This window comes from Dama dama, chromosome 4 (assembly GCF_033118175.1).
Source record: "Dama dama isolate Ldn47 chromosome 4, ASM3311817v1, whole genome shotgun sequence".
Classification (NCBI taxonomy): Eukaryota; Metazoa; Chordata; class Mammalia; order Artiodactyla; family Cervidae; genus Dama; species Dama dama.
The window spans coordinates 71,743,776-71,768,960 of NC_083684.1; the positions used below are offsets into that span (position 1 = coordinate 71,743,776).

A 25,185-nucleotide genomic window follows, 5' to 3' on the forward strand; every position below is an offset into this window, starting at 1 on the left:
CTGCTGTGCGGGGTCAGCATGTCCCACTGTATTTCCCCAAAAAGGTCTCACATCTGTCATACCTCCTTCATTCTACGCCAGACGAGTTTGTGGACCGAGGCTGCATCGAGGTGTGTGAGCATTCAAACTCTGTCACACTGTGTCCCAGTCTGTGCTGACATACACTGATATTCAGAATCCTTTCTTGTGTTAGTTACTGGAGTTATGAAAAAGCTTCATTTCAGAAATGCATTTCAAGAAGTTATGCATTGAAAAACATGATACCTGAGATTATAAAACTTAAGAACGACTAGGTAAATCATGATACACAAACACAAAAAGTGATCATGTGTATAAATATGATAAATGGTATAAGATATAAGAAGAGTCCATCAGTCATTCCATTTATATATATATATATTTGAAAACAGTCATTGCTAAAGTAGACTATACTCTTGCATCAGTAATGGTAATGTTGAAGGTAAATTCAAAAGGGCAAGAGGAAACTGGTTTGAAGGATGTACACAAGTATACCCAATGTACATCTTAAATACGTAATATTTAAATGAACTTTACATCCAGTAAATGATTTTTAAAACAATTTAGCAAAATCTATCAATAATCTAGTATTATTTATTAGCTACATTCCTACAATATTTTCCAGATACTGGACCTGTAAGGGGGAAAAAGCATACACGGTGGGCTACTGGCAATTCTTCTCAACTCTATTTCAGTGACATTATGTTCCCAATTTGACACTGGCAAGGATGGGAATATTAACACCAAAGAAACTGGCAAACACTACAAAACAGGACTTGATTTACTGTGCAATTAACTGTCTGGCCTTAAGACTAAGGTAACAAATGTGAATAAAGCAGATTTATTGAAAACATGTATAATGCATGTGGCCATTACATTACCCATAGTATAAACTTTTAGAACATACTTCCAGTATTATGAATTACGATTCCATGCAGAAAAAGTCACTCACATTACTGGTGAATAAGTGAAATCTAACAGATGTCTTTGATCTTTCTTTGCTTTCCTTCTTGTCAAAAAAAAGAGAAAATACAAATCTCAGAAAACAAAAGTAGGCCAAAATATGAATAGAAAATTTCCCAAATAGAACACACAGGTGAAAAACAGACACATGAAAAACAAAAATTAACACTAAGAATCCAGTGAAAGGGAATTCCCCAGCAGTCTAGTGGCTAGGATTCCACATGTCCATATCATGGGGCACGTTTTAGATTCCTGGACAGGAGAACTAAGATCCCAGAGCCACATGGCACAGTGAAGGGGGAAAAAAATCCTGAGAAAAAAGGCAATTAAAATCATAGTGATTTTTTTATACAGAGGTTTTAGTCTTCATGGAAGAGGTCAGTCTGCATTCAGGGCTAGTTTTTAAGTTAGGCTGATCATGGAGGGAGGGAAAGTTCATACTAATAAACAACCATTATTCTTCTGAGCTACATTTTTCTGGAGGAGTGGGAGGAAAAGTGAGAAGATGGGTAAAGGGGTAAACGAAGAAGAATCTTGGAGACCACACCATGTGAGGGATACACTGGACATTCTCAGGCCTTCAGTGTCTTTCCCACTGCCCAGAACAATGAGTGGTCAACCATATAACAGGACAACAAGGACATCTTGAGGTGGCTATATAAAGAAGGTAGACAGGACCTTGGAAACCAATCACTGCTTATGGTGGTGGAGCCAGTTCCAAACCTAGGGCAATACCAATGAGCCAGTCTAGAGTCCCTGGCTTAAGGCTGCTGTCCCTGAGAACCTTCCAAGTGGGAGGTTGTTAGTGAAAGATGTGCATAGGTGGAAATGAAGCTGGGGTCCCTGGGGTTAATCCAGGCTTCAGGTCTGTGTAGCTTATGGTCAGGACACAGGAAATGGAGTCCCTGCTCTAAGGGGCAGAAGAGAAGCACTTGCAGTGTAGAGCAACCACTCTCGTGAAAGGTGTGGCAGTAGTGAGCTCCTGTGTAAGTCCCTCTAAATCTCTGAACTGGACACCCCTTCTTTCACAAATGGCAATAATAATAATTGAACCAAAGCACTGGTTTAGTTGGGTAGATAATGTGGTCATTCACATGAAAGGCATCAATGCTGGATGGCAGAGAAAAGATAATCCTGTCCAATCAGCATGAAGCTGTGTTTAACCTGGGCTCCTAGGGTAGGGGTCACAACGGACAAGGTGTTCTTTCAGTCTTCAAACCTGGTGTGTTGCAGGGAGGAGGAGAGGAGAGCAGGAGAGAAGTCACCAGACTCCCTAAACCCTAAACCTGGCAACCTGGCATTGAATCCCAGATGCCTATTCATTCCAAGGAGATCACAAACAGATGATACAGTCTCTGTGCCTCAGTTCACTCTGCAGAAAGAGTCCATTTGCTGCACAGGTTCTTCACACTCTGTTACCACCTCAAACTTCTTCAACATCACTGTCAGCAATATTTGCAATATTCATAAAGCCCTTACTCTAGTGTGAACACTGTTATTTAATCAAGTGGCACAAACAGGTGAAAGATTTAACACATTCCTTGCACTCAAAAGACTTTTATCCAATGTGGATTTTCCAACGGATGAGAAGGAACTGTCTTTTCTTAAAGGTTTTCCCAACATTCACTGCACTCATAGGCCTTTTCCAATGTGAACTCTGTGATGATCATAGAGGTATGTTTGAGTAGTAAAAGATCGCCCACATTGACTGCACTCATAAGGCCTTTCTTCCGTGTGAACTCTCTGATGACGAAGAAGGCTCGACCTACTAGTAAAATACTTCCCACATTCACTGCACTTATAAGGCCTTTCTCCAGTGTGAACTCTTTGATGATCACGAAGGGTCGACCTAGCAGTAAAATTTTTCCCACATTCACTGCACTCATACGGTCTCTCTCCATTGTGAACTCTCTGATGATACCGGAGGCCACTTGAAGCAACAAAAGATTTTCCACATTCACTGCACTCGTAAGGCCTTTCTCCAGTGTGAACTCGCTGATGACGAAGAAAGCTTGAGCTACTAGTAAAACATTTCCCACATTCAGTGCACTTAAAAGGCCTTTCTCCAATGTGAACTCTCCAATGATTACAAAGGTTTGACCTACTTGTAAAAGATTTCCCACATTTATTGCACTCATAAGGCTTTTCTCCAGTGTGAACATTCATATGGGCACTGAGATGTTCCTTTCGGCTAAAAAATTTTTCACATTCACTACACTTAAAAGGCCTTTCTCCACTGTGAACTCTGTGATGATTAGAAAGAGTTGACAAAGTAGTGAAAGATTTCCCACATTCATTGCACTCATAAGGCCGTTCTCCCGTGTGAACTCTCAGATGATAATAGAAACTAGAGATAGTAGTAAGAGCTTTCCCACATTTGTTGCACTCATAAGGGTTTTCTCCAGTGTGAATTCTCTCATGTGCAAGGAAAATGGATTTGCGGGCAAAAAATTTTCCACATTGTTTGCACTGATAAGGTTTTTCTCTAGTGTGAACTCTCTGATGTTCAATTAAGTTCCCCTTTCGTCTGAAGGATTTATTACACTCCTTGCACTCATAAGGCTTTTCTCCAGTGTGGATTCTCCTATGGGAAATGAGGTATTTCCTTCGGCTAAAGGATTTCCCACATTCACTACAGTCATAAAGCGTTCCTCCACAATTAAAGCTCTGATGTGAAAGGAATTGGGATTTGTGGCTAAAAGATTCTTCACATTGGCTGCATTTGTAAGATTTTTCTCCAGTGTGAACTTGCACATGCTGAATAAGATTACTTCTTTGGGTGCCAGCTTTCTCATATTTGTTTACCTCACAAAATGCCTCACTAATGAGGACTCTCTCATCCTCTACAAGTATGTCTGTGTGGCTGGAAACTATCTTACCTTCTCCCAAACTGTGATGACTTTCTCCACTGTGAAAAACAACCTCACACTCCTTACTGTTGTTCAGTTTCTTCCCAGTATTAGTGGCCTGTGGCTGAACTCCCATGATGGCCATGAAGTCATTCCCAATCTCCAAGTAGGTAGAGAAATTTCCTGCTGGGTGAACTGTGCAGGTCTGCAAGAACGAGGGTCTCTCAGTATTACATAGGAAAGGATTCTCTCTAACGTGCTGCTTCTGGTGCTGCTGAATGTTAGCAGTGAAATAGAATTCTTTCCCACAGGCCGCACATGTGTATACTTTCTGCTCCCCATTTGTTCCTTGCTCTTCAGACAAGTGCAAAATGTCTCTCAAGACTGGGATACATATCGCACAGGGTTGGGTCTTCTCAGGAGACAAACCTGCCCTAGGAGTGCAAAACTGTAACACCCCTGCAGGTTTGATTTCTTCAGATGGTGTCTCTTTATCCTGGACTCCACGCCAAGAACCTGAAAACAAACAAGTGATGGTGAAGTTCCGGTTGGCTTTATTGGAGGGAATGATATCATGACAATTGTATATTTGCCACATGAAAGAAGCAGTGGGGACAAATGGGGAACAGAAAGCATACACAGGTCCATGGAATCGTGTTCAGGATATGAAGTTGGGGTCAAATTGAGGAAGCAGGTGCTCTCTCCATGTCCAGGACACAAGGATTGGATGTGACCCAAGGCGAAAGGCATGTTCTACAAATCACTCCTCTCTCAATGGATTTACCAGGACTACATCCTCTGTTGACCTGTGACACTGTGGAGAAGTATATTGTACATCCATGCCACTGAAAATCTAGCTGCAACATGTAGCTGGAGTTCAACAAACAGTAAAGCATACATGCATGTTTGAGGACATAAACAATTTTGCCACCAAGTAACACAGGGAAAACAATGTGAAGACCACATGAGGTTTACAGAGGTGGTGGGAGATGAATCCCAGGCTGGAGTCAGACTAAGAATGTAAAGCAGTAGAAATGACAAGTTGGCAGAATGTCAAGAATAGAGAAAGGCAAGAGAAGTCATTTGTAGCCACTGGCAATGGCACCACAACACTTGTCAAAGGACAGAAGTCACATGTTCCTGGTATGACGAACAAAGACCTGATAACAAGTCCCTCCCCACTTGACACCCATCTTGGCCAGAGACTCTCCAAGCACTTCTGCAGAGACCAGAGTCATGTCCATCCCATAAGGCCCAAGGACTCTCCATTCCCAGTTACCTGAGTCAAAATGATGCAAGTCCTAACAGAGTTAGGACAAAAGAACAGCAAGAGTGGCTCAGAGGAACTCAGCACCAATACATGACATCAAATACTACAAAGAAAACATTTAAATAATCTTTAAGTACTATGAAAAGTGTCCTGAAACTAACACAACATTGTAAACCAACCAAACTATAATATAAGGAGTTAAAATGAATAAATGAATAAATAATCTCTATTGGAGCCAGAGGAAAGGATGTACGGTGGATGGAGTATAAACTTTTTAAGACTTCATCTCCCCACATAAACATAACTGCTCTGGCAGAATCTAACTGATATAACTCTTTTGCAACTATTGAGCCTACTGAAGCTCTACAGTGTAGACCTACAAAGTCTACAGAGTTTGAATAGACAAAGCTTCAAAACTACAATCAAATACTACAGATATACTGGAATGATATTGGTAATTTTAAACAATTATGATTAATAAGCTAATTAATGTCTACTAATGGATAGGGCAGACAGCATTGAAACTAGAAGGACAATGTAAGTAGAGAGATTGGAATTTTAACAAAGGATAAAAATTAAATGCACAGGGGGGTTCCTTTTCACCACATCTTTACCAACATTATTTCTTGTGTTTTTCATAACAGACATTATAACGTGTGATGTAGTATCGTCATTTTGACTTGCATTTTCCCTACCATTTGTAATAGTGAGCATTTTTTTATGTACAAGGTTCCCATTAGCATGTCTCCTTTGGAAAAATATCTTTTCACATCTAACAGATAACAACTGGTGTGAACTGGTCCACAGCAGTGAAAAAACGCCTATCCACTAGGCAACCATGGAACCTCACCTCAGTTAGGATATTTTTTAATTACGTAGGGATTCCCTGGTGGCCCAGTGGTTACAATCCCACATTTTTCACTGCCAGAAGCCCAAGTTCGATCCCTGGTAAGGGAACTAAGATCCCACAAGACACAAATATATATTTACTCAAACTACCCATGAAGTCATATAGGATTATATGGAAATGGTCTTAAATCAGTTGTTAATACATAACACAAATTTAGAACCACTAAATAAAAAAATGGAGAGAAGCAAATATAGTTGGTAAGCTAACAAAGGAGAGAAAATAAAATCAAACAAAACGCTCAATTAATACCAAAAAAGGAGTGGTAGACTAACACAGGAATGCAGAACAAGGGCAATTTTAGAAAATGGTAACAAACACGTTAGGTATTTATCAAACTATATCAATGTACTGAACATCGATAGTCTCAGTGTACCAATTAAAAGAGAGATTATCAGGGTGGATTCAGAAACAGGACTCAACCATACGTTGTCTAACCCCTCAGGGGGTTAGGACTCCCCTGGTGGTCCAGTGATAAAGAATCGGCGTTGCAATTCAGGGGACACTGGTTAAATCCATGGTCAGGAACCTAAAATCCCACGTGCCACTGAGCAACTAAGCCCCATTCTGCAACTACTGACTCTGCACACTCCAGAGCCTGTGTGCCACAAAGAAGACCAAACACAGCCAAAATAAATCTTTAAGTAAATGAAATTTAAAACAACAAAATGCACTTTAAATAAAACCTGAATATACATTAAAGTAAAATGATAGAGATTAACAGAATTCAAGAAAATAAAAAGTGTTATTAACTATATTAATATCTAACCAGAGGCGTCCCTGGTGGCTCAGTGGTAAAGAATCCATCTGCCAACGTAGGAGACACAGGTTCAATCCCTGGTCTGGGAAGATCCCACGTGCGACAGTGCAACTAAGTCTGTGTGCCACAACTACACAGCCTCTGTTCTAGAGCTTAGGAGCCACAACCACTGAAGCCTGAATGCTTGAGAGCCTGTACTCTGAACAAGAAAAGCCACCACAATGAGAAGTCTGTGCATCACAACTAGAGAGTACCCCCTCCTGCTGCAACTAGAGGAAAGCCTGCACAGCAATGAAGACCCTGCACAGCCACCTGGATATATGGACTTCTACAGACTACTAGTCTACTCCATCTAACAGCAGAATAATCTTAAGCTGACATGGAAAATTTATAAGACAGAGAACACCATGGGCCAAAAAAACACACCTTAACAAATCCGAAACAACAGAAATCAGACAATGTCTGTTCTCAGAGTATGGTGGAATTACACTAGAACCAGTTACAGAACGATAGGTGGCAAATAGCACAGCAATAAGAAATTAAACAACTGAAAGAAAACATGGGTTAAAGAAGAAATCTCAAGGTAAATTTTTAAAGTATCTTGAAATAAACACAACACTTCTCAAAATAATGTACATGTGGTGAAAGCAGTGGTTACAGGGCAATTTATAGCACTGAATGCAAATATTAGAAAGAATTAAGATCTAAAAGCAATCACCTTAGGAAACTAGAAAAAGAGAAAATAAAATCCAAAGGAAGAAGAAATGATTTTTAAAAATAAAGATAAAAATCAACAAAGCCAAAGTTGGTTCCTTAAAATAATCAATAAAATAAAAAAGATTCTAGTCAAGTTAATCACAAAAATGAGACAGGGCATAAATTATTAGTATCAAAAATAAAAGAGGACTTCCTCAATGTTCCAGTATCTGTACTTCCACTGCAGGGGACAGTTTGATCCCTGGTTTGGAAATGAAGATTTCACATGCCTCGAAGCATAGCCAAAAAAAAAGAAGAAAGAATTAAAGAAAGAAAGAGGAAAAACCACTGCAGAGACAATGCACATTAAACACATAATGAAATATATGGGCATTTCCAAGACCATAAATGTGATAATCTAAACGAAATGGATTAGTTTTTTGAAATATACAGTCTATCACAACCCACACAACAATCCACAATCTAAATATGTATACATCTGTTAAAGTAACTGAATCAACAAGGAATAACCTTCCAAAACAGAATGTAATTGGCCCAGATTGGTTAACTGGTGAAATATGATAAACATTTCAAGAAGATATTCAATTCTCTACAACTCCTTTCAGAAGACAGAAACAGAGGGACTGCTTCCTATCTAATTCTGTGAGGCCAACATTACTCTAATACCAAACCAAAAACGTAAAGAAAAAGTATACACTAATATCTCTGATGAACATAAATGCAAAAACACAAAGCATCAGTAAATTGATTCAAAAACTATATAAACATAATTATACATCATGACCAAGTGGGATTCATGAAAGGCACCTAAGGTTTATTTCACACCATATTACAAAATTATAGTAATCAAAACAGCATGCTAATAGCATAAAGACATATATCCACTCCAGTGAAATAGAATGGAGACTTCAGGTTGTAAATATCAACCCTCATATATATGATCCAATAATTACTGACAAGAAGACCATTACCATTCAATAAAGAGAGGCTTTTTACCAAATAATGTTGGAAAAACTGGAGAGCCACATGTACAAGAATGAAGTTAAGAGTCTTATACCATATACAAAAAGGCATTCTAAATATAGCAAAGGCAAAAATATAAGAGCTAAAATTACAAAATTCTTAGGGGAAAAAAAGGGAAAACTTTCAAAATGTTGGATTCAGCCATAAATTCTTGCCTATGACAATAAAGACAAAATCGACAAAAGAAAAAATAGACAAACTGGACTTGAAAAAAAAGAACAATTACCACTTTATACCTTAAATTACATCATATAATGTGTCAACTGAACCTCAAGAAAAGTTGGAGGAAAAAAAGAAAAAACTGAAAAACTTTTGTACATCAATAGACATTATAAAACTACAGAAAAAATAGGAAGAAAAAATTTCAAAGCCAAGACATGGAAATAACCTAAATATCCATTGACAGATGAATGCATAAAGACAATAGGGTGCATGTATACGAAAAAACATTATTGAGTCATAAAAAAATAATTACATAATGTCATTTGCTGCAACATGCAAGGACTTAAGACATCATCATCCTAAGTGAAGCAAGTCAGAAATAGAAAAATACCATTTATCATTTATATATGGAATCTAAAATATCCCATATGAATACATCTAAGAAACAGACTCACAGACACAGAGAACAGACTTAGGATTTCCAAGTGGGAGGCAGCTAAGTGAGAAAAGGATTGGGAGTGCAAACCAGTATATACAGGATGAATAAAGCACAAGGTCCTACTCTACAGCACAGAGAACTATATTATGTATCTTGTGATATACCATAAGGGAAAAGAAAAAGAAAAAGAATATATATACATGTAACTGAGTCACTTTACAGCAGACATGAGTGTGACATGCATAAATATGAGACACAAAGACTTTCAACCAGTTCCACAGTCTCTACAGCAATCAAAATGCCTGCCAAGAAGAGACCAGAAGTCTACTGCCGGATGCTTGGCCTCCAAGGAATGTCTGGATTCTGTATTTTCATTGGTTGAACGCCGTCATAACGCATGGTCTTCTGGGAAATGTAGTGTCAAGGCCTCAAGAAATGGCACCCCACACTAGAAGACCAACAAGAAAAGCTAAACCACTGAGGGGAGGAGCACTGATAAACTGTCTGTGTCGGGGAAGGGCTTAATCCTTCTTAGGGTGGGTGGAAGATTCTGGACCGGAGGAAGGGCTTAAGAGCATTTGTCTTTAATGCTACTGACCACTGAAGTGTCTGCACATGGCCTCACTCCTTAAAGCCAACCCAAGCTGACATCCACTGCTGGTAACTGGAAGCAAATAAACATTATCCTATTGATCTTGAAATCAACCCTGAATATTCATTGGAAGGACTGATACTGAAGCTGAAGCTCCAATACTTTGGCCACCTGATGCGAAAAGTCAACTCACTGGAAAAGATTCCTGATGCTGGGAAAGATTGAAAGCAGAAGGGGATGACAAAGGAGGAGATGGTTGGATGGCATCACGAACTCGATGGACAAGAGTTTGAGCAAGCTCCGGGAGCTGGTGATGGACAGGAAGGCCTGGCATGCTGCAGTCCATGGGGTCAAAAACTCTTGACATCACTTAAAAGACTGAATAATTGCTCTTGAAATGCATACAGCCTGAAGTGTTAGCGATTTGGGGGAATTCCCTGGTGGTTCAGTGATTAGGATTTACTATGTTCGCTGCTGCCATGCAGGTGGGTTCAATCGGTATTCCAGGAAGTAAGATGCAGCAAGCCCCTTGCCCCAGTCAAAAAAAAGAAGAAAAAAAAAAGTTTGAATTTATTTTGCAAGCTTTGCTCAAGGACAATAAAAATGTCAGAAAGGGCCCCTCTGAGACCAAGGAAGGGAACCTGTTACACGTTTTTGCTCTCTGCAGCTGCAGCTCAAGTCTCAATAGAGCCTTGCCTTTAAAAAAAAAAAAAAAAAGACAGCAGGCTGACTGGGAATCTGGGCATGCCTAATGCAGGTGGACAAGAGGGAAAGCACTGCTTTTGTATATCCAGAAAAGGCTCTCTTGCCTGCAGAATCTGTGCCCAACTCACTGAGAAACACCAGTGTATAAACCGGGAACACAGAATGGCTATTCTCTTGCTCTCTGAACATCGCCTGCCCAACCAGTCGGATTCAACTATACCCTACTCACATGGCTGATTTTTCATCTTTATCATAAGGCCTAATCAGTCAATGACTACCTTCTTGCCCTGGCCTCAGCTAGTGATTGTTCTGATCTTTCGATCATAATTCCTTCACATTTACTGAAGTCTTGTCGCTGTACGCCACACCTGCCCTATCCCACTGGAGACTCAAAGAACACCATGTGCACGTCCTGACACCCTGTCCCTGCCCACAACAGCCCCAGTCACACCACAGCCCCACGCTAATGGACACACCTTTCTTTTCAGTGGGAACAAACATTCATAATTTTAATGTGAATGATCCCATTTATCAATGCAAACTTCCCTGGGCTCAGAATCTGTAATTATTCTTCGAATTTGTGGAGGGAGGGGTCTGCATCTCAGCTGAATAGCTTCCACAAGGACACACAGCTGCCAGGCCTTTGACGAGAGCTCACACTACACGAAACAGATGCACTGGCTTCTCTTCTGCACTTCCCAGCATGCACACCACCAACTGTGTCACAACCATGAACTACCTACTCTGGCGGCTACAACTTCACTGGGCCTCCAGCTCCACCTTCCCCAGCTCACATCTCCTTGCAAGCGCATTCCCTTTGTGACGTTGTGCAGCGACAGCGGCACCGAACCAGCAAGCCACACGTGGTCACCCCGGATGGGACACTGACCACCACCACATCCGTGTGCAGTGACTTGTTCCCAAGGTTCTGCCCATCTTTCTCATGAACCCACTTCAGGCTATACTCTGCCCAAACTGTCCCAGTCACTATCCTGAGCACCGTGAGGGACCCTGAAGGACCAGGAATGTCCAAAGTGGACCTCTCCCTGTCTCCAAGGCTCTTCCTCCTAATCCCCTCACCCATCACCCCACTGCTCCTCCTACCCACCAGAAAAATATAAATCACCAAATAATTGCTATTTAGCAAGATAATCAGCAAGAATTTGCCCACATCTTCTGGGGACTGAACCTTGACAAACTTTAGTTCAAAAGCTAAGGGCTCAAGGAATGAGGACACCTCCCATAAAGCTTCAAGAACCCAACCCGAAGTCCTCTGCTAAACAAAGCTGCTCACAGATGTGAATCTCCAGCTTGTAACACAATTGTGACTCAGTCCCTGATCTGAACACAATCAGTGCATCAAACTTGAAGTAATGTGGGCGACTGTCTTTCTAATCCCGTCTGCACTTACCTGATCATACAGGATCTCTGAGAACTGTGTGACTGTGTCTGGGCCACACATCACAATTTTGGGCATCCATATCACATGCCTGGCCCCCCAAAAATTCACTGCTTGTGAATTCTCTGCTGGGTCAGCACATCCCGCTGTATTTCCCCAACAAGGTCTCACTTCTGTCACACACCTTTGTGCTATGGTACATGAGTTAGCAGATCCAGGCTGCATCGAAGGGTGTGAGCATTCAACCTTTTGTTACACTGCCCCCAGGTTGTGCAGATAAACACTGATATTTAGAATACGTTCTTGTGTAATAAATTGCTGGCATTACGAAAAGGTTTCTTTTATTTTTGAAGAGCATTCTAAGAAGTTATGTATTGAAAGATGTGAAACCTGCAATTACAAAACTTAAAAATGACTAGGTAAATCATGATACACAAACAAAAAATATGTATAATTATGATAAATGATATAATATACAGGAAGGGTCCAACACAGTCATTTCATTTATATATATATTTGAAAATAGTTATTACTAAAGTAGACTAGGCCCTTGTATCAGTAATTATAATGTTGAAGATGAATTTAAAATGGCAGAAGGAAACTGATTTTAAGGATGTACACAAAAATGTTTAAATGTACATACACAAAGTCAACTATACAACCAGTAAATGATTTTTCAAACAAATTAGAAAAATCTATTCATAATCACTGTACTATGGTTTACTAGGTACATTCCTAAAACATTTTGCAGCTACTGGGCTTGTAAGGGGGAAAAAGAATTCAATGGTGGGTTATAAGCAATGCTTCCCAACTCCACTTCAGCGACATTATGTTCTCAATTTGACACTGGTAATGGTGTAAATATTTTCACCAGGGAAATTGGCAAACACTACAAAACAGGGATTGATTTACTGTGTAATTACATCTGAAGGTAACATATATTAATAAAGCAGACTTATCAAAAACATGTATAATGTATGTGCCCATTACATTATGTATTGTATAAAAATTGAGAACACAAACTTAGCATTCCGAATTACAATTCCATGCAGGAAAAAAAAGTCACTCACATTCATGAATGAGTGAAATCTAACATGTCTTTGTTATCTCCTTGCTTTCCTAATGTCAAAATAAGAGAAAATAGCCTAATCTCACAAAACAGAAGTTGGCAAAAGTACGAATAGAAATCTAACAAAACAAGACACACAGGTAAAAAACAGACACATGAAAAACAAAAATTTAACATCAAGAATCCTGAGAAAGAGAATCACCAGCAGTCCAGTGGCTAGGATTCCCCATGTCCACATCACAGGACATGGTTTAGATCGCTGCTTGGGGGAACTAAGATCCCACATGCCACATGGCACAGTTAAGTAAATAAATAATCTGAGAAAAATGTAATTAAAATCATAATGATTTTTTAATACAGAGGTTTTGGTCTTCATGGGAGGGGCCACCTTGCATTCCTATTAGTTTTAAAGCTAGGTTGATCAAGTGTGGGTCTCAGAAAGTGAGGACAAATTCATACTAATAATCATTATTTTACTAAGCAACATTTTTCTGGAGGGGTAGGAGGAAAAGTGAGGAGATGAGTAAAGGGGTAAAGGAAGAAGAGCTTTAGAGACTACACCACGTGAGGGCCACACTGGACATTTGCAGGCCTTCAGTGTCCCTCACACGGCCCAAAACAGTGAGCAGGTCAACCACATAACAGGGGAACAGGGACATCTTGAGGTGGGTATGTAAAGAAGATGAACAAGACTTGGCAAACCAATCACTGCAGAGTGGTGAGGCCAGTGTCAAACCTGGAGAAATGCCAATGAGTCAGTCCAGAGTCCCCAGCTTGGTGCTGTTGTTCTATAAAGAACTTCCCAAGGGGAAGGGTGTTAGTGGGAGATGTGCACACAGGGAAATGAGGCTGGATCCCCTTGTGGTGATGGAGCTGTCAGTGTGCACAGCTCACGGTCAGGATACAGGAACTGGAGTCCCTGCTCTGAGGGGCAAAAGAAAAGCCAGTGGACACGTGCAGTGTAACCACTCTCATGAAAGGTCTGGCAGTAGTGAGCTACTCTGGAAGTCCTTCTAACTCTCTGAGTTGGACAGCCCTTCTTTCTAAAATGGTAATGATAGGGATGAAATCACAGCATTGGTTTGGCTGGGTAGATGAATGGAGTCATCCACAGCAAAGTCATCAATGTTGGTTCTCAGAGAAAAGATAATCCTGACCATCAGCATGGGTTAGGATGTAAGCACGGCTCATGGGGTGCGGGCAGAGGGAGCAGAAGTGTCAGGATGGACAAGGTGTTCTTTCAGTCCTCAAACCTGGTGGGCGTAGAGCAGGGGAGGAGTGAAGTCACCAGATTCTCCAAATGCCTGGCAATGTGGCATTCAATCTCAGATCCTTATCCCTTCAACAGGGATCATAAAACAGATGACACGGCATCTCTGTGCCTCAGTTTCTGCTCTAGAAAGGGTCCATTTGCTTCATAGGTTCTGCCCACTCTGTCACCACCTCAAACTTCTTTGACATCATTGCCAGCCATACTTGCAATATTTATAAAGCCCTTCCTTCAGTGTGACCTTGCTGATGTTTAATCAAGCAGCAACTTCAGGTGAAAGATTTACCACATTCCTTGCACTCATAAGGCTTTTCTCCAGGGTGGATTTTCCAATGTGTGCAGAGGAGCTGTCTTTGCTTAAAGGCTTTCCCACATTCACTGCACGCAAAAGGCCTTTCTCCAGTATGAAGTCTGTGATGACCATAGAGACTGGTTTGACTAGTAAAAGACTGGCCACATTCACTGCAGTTATAAGGCCTTTCTTAAGTGTGAACTCGGTGATGACAAAGAAGGCTCGAGCAACTAATAAAATGCTTCCCACATTCACTGCACTCATAAGGCCTTTCTCCAGTGTGAACTCTTTGATGATCACGAAGGGTCGACCTAGCAGTAAAATTTTTCCCACATTCACTGCACTCATAAGGTTTTTCTCCACTGTGAACTCTCTGATGATACCAGAGGCCACTCATAGCAACAAAAGATTTCCCACATTCACTGCACTCATAAGGCCTTTCTCTGCTGTGAACTCTCTGATGACGAAGAAGGCTCGAACTACTAGTAAAACATTTTCCACATTCACTGCACATATAAGGCCTTTCTCCAGTGTGAACTCTCTGATGATCACAAAGGCTCAACCTAGCAATAAAAGATTTCCCACATTCATTGCATTCATAAGGCCTTTCTCCACTGTGAACTCTCTGATGACGAAGAAGGCTCGAGCTACTAGTAAAACATTTTCCACATTCACTGCAATCAAAAGGCCTTTCTCCAGTGTCAACTCTCTGGGGACACTGGTGGTTCAGCCTAGCAGTTAAAGATTTCTCACATTTATTACACTCATAAGCCTGTTCTCCAGCATGAAACTTCTGATGGGCATTGAGATGTGCCTTTTGGAGAAAGAATTCCCCACATTCACTGCATTCAAAATCCCTTACTTCATTGTGAACTCTCCAATGATTACAAAGGTTTGACCTACTTGTAAAAGATTTCCCACATTTATTGCACTCATAAGGCTTTTCTCCAGTGTGAACATTCATATGTGCACTTAGTTGTTCATTACGGCTAAAGAACTTCCCACAGGAACTGCACTCAAAAGGTCTTTCTCCACTGTGGATTCTCTGATGATTAGAAAGGATGGACCAAGTAGTGAATGACTTTCCACATTCACTGCACTCATAAGGCCTTTCTCCAGTGTGAACTCTCAGATGATAATAGAGACCAGAGCTAGTAGTAAGAGCTTTCCCACATTTGCTGCACTCGTAAGGGTTTTCTCCAGTGTGAAGTCTTTCATGTGCAAGGAAATTGGATTTGCGGGCAAAAAATTTTCCACATTGGTTGCACTGATATGGCTTTTCTCCAGTGTGAATTCTCTGATGTTCCATTAAGTTCCACTTTTGAATGAAGGATTTATTACATTCCTTGCACTCATAAGGCTTTTCTCCAGTGTGGACTCTTCTTTGGGCAATGAGGTATTTCCTTTGGCTAAAGGATTTTCCACATTCACTGCAGTCATAAAGCATCCCTCCACAGTTAAATCTCTGATGTGTAAGGAAACGGGATTTGTGGCTAAATAATTTTCCACAATGGCTGTATTCATAACACCTTTCTCTAGCATGACCTTTTTGACGCTGAATGAGGCTATTTCTTTGGGTGCTGGCTTTCTCACATGTATTGAACTTACAAAACCCTTCACTAGTTGAGGACTTGCCCATCCTGAACAAGTATATCTGTGTGGCTGGAGACTATCTTGCCTTCTCCCCAGCTCTGATGATGACTTTTTCCACTGTGAAAAACAGCTTCACATTCCTTACTATTGTTCAGTTTCTTCCTGGTATTAGTGGCCTGTGGCTGAGCTCCCATATTTGCCATGAAGTCATTCCCAAGTTCCAAGAAGGTAGAGAGATTCCCTGATGCAAGAACTGTGCAATTCTTCAAAAATGAGGGTCTGTCCATGATACATTGTAAGGGATTCTCTCCAATGTGCTGCTTCTGGTGCTGCTGAATATTTGCAGTGAAATAGAACTGTTTTCCACCTGATCCACATGTGTATGCTTTCTGCCTGCTATTTGTTCCTTGCTCTTCAGCCAAATGCAAAATGTCTCTCAAAACTGGGATGCACATCTTACAAAGCTGGACCTGCTCAGGAGACAAATCTGCCCTGGGAGCCCTAATCTGTGACACTCCTTCTACAGATTCGCTCTGTTCAGAAGGTGTCTCCTCATCCTGAACTCCACACCAAGTACCTGAAAACAAAGAAGTTGACAGTGAAGTTCACGTTGACTTTACTGGAGGAAGGGAACGCCATCATAATCCTATATCTGACACATGAAAGAATCACTCCACAGGACTGTGTTCAGGAAATGGAGTTGGGATAAAACTGAGAAGCAGATGCTCTCACCAAGTGCAGTACTGAAGGACTGGATGTGGCCCAAGGAGAAAGGCATCTTCTACAATTCACTCCTCTGTCAATGGCTTTTACCAGGAACACATCTCCTCAACCTGTGACACTGTAAGGAAGTAGATCTCCAAGCCTCAGAAAATCTGTGATTTTTTTTTTTTTTCTTGTGATGAGCACTTTTAAGATCTACTCTTTTAGAATTTTCTTTTTTCTCTTTATTCATTTACTCATTTATGACTTTGCTTGGTGGTTGTTGCTGGTCTCAGGCTTTCTCTAGTTTCGGCAAGTGGGGGCTAGTCTCTAGTTGTGTTGGATGGGCTTCTTATTGCAATAGCTTCTTTTGTGGCAGAGCACAAGCTCTAGGCAGGAATGCTTCAGTAGTGGCAACAGGCAGACTCAGTAACTGCTGCACTTGGGCTTAGCTGCTCCACAGCACATGCGCAGCAATGCTGCACCAGGGACCAAACCCCTGTCTCCTGCATTACCAGGCGGATTCCTAACCAGGAGATCACCAGGGACGCCCTCTTTGGGAAATTTCTAAATATTCAACACAGTCATGTTAACTAGAGTCACTACACTGTGCCTTACATCCCGAGGACTTAGTCACCTTATAATTAGAAGTGTGTAACTTCTGACATCCTTCATTCATTTCATCTGCCCACCTTGCTCTGGTCTGCAGTCACTAATCCTTTGTCTGTATCTGTTTGGTGTTGCTGTTATTGTTTTAAAGATTCAACATGTAAGCATAACCATCCAGTACAGGTAAATGTGGAACAACCTGAGTTCTGAATGCTTGGGTCCACTTTTACAGGAACACTTTTCAATAAATATACACAGAATCATATGCTCTGTGTAGCTGGATGAATCCACAAATGGGAAAACTTCAGAATCAGAGGACTGACTATGGGCCTCTAGACTTCAGTGTATTTACAGGATCCTGGATCCAATCCTCAGTGGACACAGTGGGACAACTGGATTTGTCTTTCCCTGATTTATTTCACTTAGCATAATGCTCTCCAGGTCAATTTATGCAACTGCAAATGGCAATACAGCCATCTTTTTTATGGTTATATAATACTGAATAATATTCCATATATATTTCATTTTTGTTATCCACTCATCCATCAATGGACACTTAGGTTGTTTCCATCTCTTGATTATAAATAAGCTACAGACATAAGGCACAGATACTGTTTTTGAAATGATGATTTTACTCCCTCTGCATAAATACACAAAGGTGGAATTGATGGACCATATGTAAGTTCCTTTTTTAATTCTGTAAGCAGTCTCCATAATCATTACTATAGTGGCTGCAATAATATATATTCCTACCCACAGACAGTAAAGAATCTGCCTGCAATGCAGGAGACCCAGGTTTAACTCCAGGGTTGGGAAGATCCTCTGGAGAAGGGAAAGGCTACCCACTCCAGCATTTGGGCCTGGAGAATTCCATGGGCAGAGGAGCCAGGAGGGCTACAGTCCATGGTGTTGCAAAGAGTCAGACCTGACTGAGTGACTAACAATTTTGCTTTCACCAACTGTGCACAAGGGGTCTGTTTTCTCTACAAGTTTACCAACATTTATTTTTTTGTCCTTTCTATAACAGACATTGTAACATGTATGAGGTGGTATCTCATTGTGTTTCTGATGTGCATTTTCCCAACCATTCATGATACTGAGCATCTTTTCATGTAGCTGCTTCCCATACATATATGTATTCTAAAGAACAACAGCAACTGTGTGCCCCATTATGCATTTTTAAAACACCCATATATGTATGTTTATACAACATTAAAACAAATGAGAACAATTATAAAATGGGGCAGAGAAAGAAATTAGGAATTTTTTTAAATTATAAAGTATTCAAACTACCAAGGAAGCCATACAGCGTCATATCAAAGTGGACTACAATCAGATATAAATACATAGGGCAAACTCCAGCGCAATTACATTAAAGAAAAATGAAGGGAAAAAAGTATACGTTATATGCTCACAAAGAAGAGAAAAGGCAATCATACAAAATTCTCAATTAACAAATGAAAGAGTGGACAACAAACATAGGAAAAAGAATAACGGCAATGGTAAAAAATGGTAACAAATTCATTAGATATTTATTCAACTATATGACTATATTAAACATGGATAGTCTCAATACACCAATGAAAAAACACATTATCAGAGTGAATTCAGAAAGAGGAGTCAAGTACATATTCCCTCCAAAAAACCCACTTTAAATATGAACATGCAGGAATTCCCTAGCAGTCTAGTGCTTAGGACTCAGCACTGTCACTGCTTCAGCTGGGGTTCAATCCCCAGTCAGGGAACTAAGACATTGCAAGCTGCAGCATGTCCAAAAAACAAACAAAAGCACCCACCAATACATGATTTTATCAAGAGATGAAAAAAAAAAAAAGTATCTGGCCAAATCCAATACCCACTCATGATAAAAATCTCCCTCTCCTAGCTATCTAAAAATAGAAAAATTCTTTAACTTGAAAATCAAAATAAAACCCTACTGGTATCATCATACTTCCCAGACAAAAACTAGAAACTTTACCACTAAGATGAAGAATGCAAGGATGTTCCCTTTTACAACTCCCTTTCAACTTTGTAAGTCATAATTAATGCAATGAGAAAAGAAAGTTATATAAAAGTTATACTGATAGGGAGTGAAAGAATAAAACTGCCTTCATTTTCAGATGGCATAACCAGCTATATAACAACAAAATATACACCAAAAAAAAAAAAAAAAAATCCTGGAATTCAGAAGCAATTACAGCAAGGTTTCAGGATACAAGAATACTATACAAAAGTCAATTATTACTTTCCTAGACATCAACAATAAACAAGTGAAGTTTGAAATTAAAAACACAATGTGCTGAGTTACTTCAGTCATGTCTGACTCTTCGTTACCCTATGGACCATAAACTGCCAAGCTGGTCTGTCCATGGGATTCTCCAGGCAAGAATATTGGAGTAGGTTGCCATTTCCTTCTCCAGGGGATTGTCCCAGAATCCCTAACATCTCCTGAACTGGCAGGCAGGTTCTTCACCGCTAGCACCACCTGAGAAGTCCCCAAAAAACACAATACCATGTATATTAACACCCCCTGAAAGAATGGAGAGAGAAAGGAAGAAACAGTTATATATCTACCAAGACATGTACAAGATCTACATGAGGGAAATGATAAAAACTCTGATGAAGAAATCAAAGAACTAAATAAATGAAAAGATATTTCACATTCCTAAAGTGTCAAAGATATTTCACATTCCACTTTTGTCAAGATGTCAGTTACACCCACCTTCACCTATGAATTCAATGTAATCCAAATCAAATCCCCAGGAAGTTATTAAGAGGATATAAATAAACTGATTTAGGTCATACCTGAATGGTCTAGTGGTTTTCCCTACTTTCTGCAATTTAAGTCTGAATTTGGCAATAAGGAGTTCATGATCTGAGCCACAGTCAGCTCCCGGTTTTGTTTTTGCTGACTGTATAGAGCTTCTCCATCTTTGGCTGCAGAGAATATAATCAATCTGATTTCAGTATTGACCATCTGGTTATGTCCATGTGTAGAGTCGTCTCTTGTGTTGTTGCAACAGGGTGTTTGCTATGACTAGTGCATTCTCTTGGCAAAACCATGTTAGTCTTTGCCCTGCTTCATTTTGTACTCCAAAGCCAAATTTGCCTGTTACTCCAGGTATCTTTTGACTTCCTACTTTTGCATTCCAGTCCCCTATAATGAACAGGACATCTTTTTGGGTGTCAGCTCTAGAAGATCTTGTAGGTCTTCATAGAACCATTCAACTTCAGCTTCTTCAGCATTACTGGTTGGGGCATAGACTTGGATGACTGTGATATTGAATGCTTTGCCTTGGAAACGAACCACTAGACCATTCTGGTATGACCTAAATCAAATCCCTTATGATTATATAATGGAAGTGACAAATATATTCAAGGGATTAGATCTGATAGACAGAATGCCTGAAGAACTATGAACAGAGGTTTGTGACATTGTACAGGAGGCAGTGATCAAGACCATCCCTGAGAAAAAGAAATGCACAAAGGCAAAATGGTTGTCTGAAGAGGCCTTACAAATAGCTGAAAAAAGAAGAGAAGCTAAAGGCAAAGGAGAAAAGGAAAGACAAAACTATTTGAATGCAGAGTTCCAAAGAATAGCAGAGAGAGATAAGAAAGCCTTCCTAAGTGATCAATGCAAAGAAATAGAGGAAAACAATCAAATGGGAAAGACTTTAGAGATTGCTTCAAGAAAATTAGATACACCAAGGGAACATTTCATGCAAAGATGGGCACAATAAAGGACAGAAATGGTATGAACCTAAAAGAAGCAGAAGATATTACGAAGAGGTGGCAAGAATACACAGAAGAACTGTACAAAAAAGATCTTCATGACCCAGATAACCATGATGGTGTGATCACTCACCTAGAGCCAGACATCCTAGAATGTGAAGTCAAGTAGGCCTTAGGAAGCATCACTACGAACAAAGCTAGTGGAGGTGACAGAATTCTAGCTGAGCTATTTCAAATCCTGAAAGATGATGCTGTGAAAGCACTGCACTCAATATGCCAGCAAATTTGGAAAACTCAGCAGTGGTCACAGGACTGGAAAAGGTCAGTTTTCATTCCAATCCCAAAGAAAGGCAATGCCAAAGAACGTTCAAACTACCATACAAATGCACTCATCTCACACGCTAACAAGTAATGTTCAAAATTCTCCAAGCCAGGCTTTAACAGTACGTGAACCATGAACTTTCAGATATTCCAGTCAGATTTAGAAAAGGGAGAGGAACCAGAGATCAAATTGCCAACATCCTTGGATCATCAAAGAAGCAAGAGAGTTCCAGAAAAACATCTACTTCTGCTTTAATGACTACCCCAAAGCCTTTGACTGTGTGGATCACAACAAACTGTGCAAAATTCTTCAAGAGATGGGAATACCAGACCACCTGACCTGCCTCCTGAGAAATCTGTATGCAGGTCAAGAAGCAACAGTCAAAACTGGACATGGAACAACAGACTGGTTTCAAATAGGGCAAGGAGTACGTCAAGGCTGTATATTGTCACCCTGCTAATTTAAGTTATATGTAGACTATGTCATGCAAAATGCCAGGCTGGATGAAGCACAAGCTGGAATCAAGATTGTCAGGAGAAATATCAATAACCTCAGATATGCAGATGACACCACCCTTATGGCAGAAAGCGAAGAACTAGACAGCTTCTTGATGAAAGTGAAAGAGGAGAGAGAAAAAGTTGGCTTAAAGCTCAGTATTCAGAAAACTAAGATCATGGCATCTGGTCCCAACACTTCACGGCAAACAGATGGGGAAAACAGTGGAAACAGTGACAGACTTTATTTTTCTGGGCTCCATAATCACTGCAGATGGTGACTGCAGCCATGAAATTAAAAGATACTTGCTCCTTGGAAGAAAAGCTATGACCAACCTACACAGCATATTAAAAAGCAGAGACATTACTTTGACAACAAAAGTCCGTCTAGTCAAAGCTATGGTTTTTCCAGTAGTCATCTATGGATGTGAGAGTTGGACTATAAAGAAACCTGAGCGCCAAAGAATTGATGCTTTTGAACTGTGGTGTTGGAGAAGACTCTTGAGAGTCCCTTGGACTGCAAGGAGATCCAACCAGTCCATCCTAAAGGAAATCAGTCCTGAATATTCATTAGAAGGACTGATGCTGAAGCTGAAACTCCAATACTTTGGCCACCTGATGGGAAGAACTGACTCACTGGAAAAGACCCTGATGCTGGGCAAGGTTGAGGGCAGGAGAAGGGGATGACAGAGGATGAGATGGTTGGATGGCATCACCGACCCGATTTACAAGAGTTTGAGCAAGCTCACTAGACACCTCATTAAAGGCAAAGATATACAGACAACAAGTTAGCGTGTGCATAGATGAAAGAAACTGCAAATTAAATGCAAAAGGCTATGCCAATACATTAATATATCTATAAAACAGCCAAAATCCAAACACTGACAACAGCAAATGCTGGTAAAGGTGTGAAGCAACAGGAATTTTACTCAATGCCAACTGGAATGCTTAGTGGTAGAGTCCACTTTGTATATCCACACAAACACCTTGACACAGAAACTTACAGTAGCTTTATTCATAACTTTCAAAATTTGGAAGTAGTCAAGAAGTCCTTCAGTAGATGAATGGGTAAACATGATACACCCAGAGAAGAGAAATATCATTCAGAGTTAAACTGCAACAAACTACTCAAATCATGAAAAGACAGGCAAAAAGCTTAAAATACTTACCATTATGAGAAAGCCAATATGAAAATCATACATACTGCATGATTCCAAGGGTATGACATTCTTGAAAAGGGGAAACTAATGAGACAGTAAAATAACAATCAGAGGATACCAAGGAGTAAGGGGGAAGAAGGAATGGACAGGTGGAGCCCAGAGAATTTTTAGTTGAAAATTGAAAACATTCTGTATGATACTATAATGGTGAATACCTGTAATTAAGCATTTATCAAAGCCCATAGAATGGAAAATATCAAGAGTGGACCCTAACACAAACTCAGATTTTGAGTGATAACGATGTGTTCATGTAGGTTCATCAATTTTAACACTCAGATGGGGACTTCCTTAGTGGTACAGTACTAAGATTTCACATGCCCTGGAACAACTAAGCCCAAAAGCCACAACTACTGAACCTGTGATCCACAAGTAAACAGCCCATCTGCTCCAACAAAAGATTCCACATGATGCAAAAATCCCACATGATACAACTAAGACCCAATGCAGCCGAAATAAATACACAGTTAAACAAATAAACATTTTATTTAAAAAGAACAAAGTTTAAAGACCCACAACACATGAGTCCGAAATTCTAACAAAGCTAGAGAAAGCAAAACAGTGTGCTACTGACATAAAAACATATATATTCTAATGGAATAAAACAGAGACTAACGAGTCTAAACATCAACCCTCAAATATGTAATCCAATACTTACTAAGAAGAGGACCATTACCATTCAATAAAGACAGTCTTCTCAACAAATGGTGCTAGGAAAACTGTATACCCACATGTACAACAATGAAAATAGAACCTTATCTAATACCATATACAAAAATTCACTGCAAGTATACCAAAGATCTAACCTTAAGAGATAAAATTACAAATTCGTAGGAAAAAACATACAAGACAAACTGGGCCTCATAAAAAGGAACAATTTCGATTGCATACCTTTAACTTATACAGTATCATGTGTCAATAATAACTCAAGAAAGCTGTGGGGAAAAGAGAAAAAAATGAAAAGTTTTGTACATCAGAGGACACTATAAACACAGTAAAAAAAGAAACCATAGGTTGGGAGAAAGCATTTCCAAAACACAAATACAAAAATGGATTAATATCAGACTTCTCTGATAGTACAGTGGATAAGAGTCCACCTGCCAATGCAGAGGACACAGGTTCACTCCTTGGTCTGGGAAGACTGCACATGTAAGTAAATAAGCCTGTGCGCCACAACTACTGAAGCCCACACATCCAAGGGCCCCCACACGGCAACTCCTGCGCCCTGGTGCTGCAACTACTGAGACAGCCTCTTTCACGTGGTAAAAGAGAAGCGACCCTAAAGAGAAGCCTGTGCACAGCAACGAAGACCCAGCGCAACCAAATAAATAAATAAATTGTAAAGGACTGATATTCACAATCTATGGATAAATTTGTAATTCAAAAACAAATGAAAAGCCAACCAGATTAATAAATTAAAAAAAGACTTGAGTAGATATTTTTTAAAGATATACAAATGACCAATTAGCACACCATGAGGGATGTAACCAAAATGGGAAAAGACACCACTTCACATCCATTAGGATGGCAATGATTAAAAGAAAAGAAAATAACAAGGACTTTCCCTGGTGGTCCAGTTGCTGAAACTCCAGGCTCCCAAGGCAGGGGCCCCGGTTTCCATCCCAGGTCAGGGAACCAGATTCCACATGCCACAACTAAGAGTTCACATGCTGTAATTAAAGATGGCACATGCTGCAACAAAGACTGATACTATAAATAAAAAACAAAACACAAAAAAGAAAAACCTTGCACTCATACCTTCAATTCCCTAATATTAAAAAAAAAAAAAAAAAGACTGCATACTGCCAATACAGGTGGCAGATATTCAATCCCTGGTCATCAATTGTCAAGGAAATAACATCCTGCATGCCCCTTGGGGAGACCAAAACAAAAGAACAGAAAATAACAGATGCTGGCATGGATATAAAGAAATTGGAATCTTGAAAAAAGATCTTGCAGAAACATCTCATGGTCTGTTTCAGTAGTAACCATGTCAGTGACAACACTGTTGCAGAGTCAGGCACAAAAAGAATGTCAGGTATAGGAATGGAGTAAAACTTGGGTACCATTCACTTGGAAAG

The 25,185-nt window shown here is 40.1% G+C and overlaps 2 protein-coding genes across 2 annotated transcripts in view; both read right to left on the minus strand.

Moving 5' to 3' along the window:
- Positions 1-25,185, minus strand: part of LOC133054975 (zinc finger protein 211-like) — a 67,378-nt gene that overhangs the window by 36,572 nt on the left and 5,621 nt on the right.
- LOC133054981 (zinc finger protein 418-like) lies at positions 12,280-16,201 on the minus strand. Its single transcript, XM_061140434.1, has one exon. It carries the CDS (start codon positions 16,072-16,074, stop codon positions 14,626-14,628), a length of 1,449 nt encoding a protein of 482 aa, XP_060996417.1. The 5' UTR covers positions 16,075-16,201; the 3' UTR covers positions 12,280-14,625.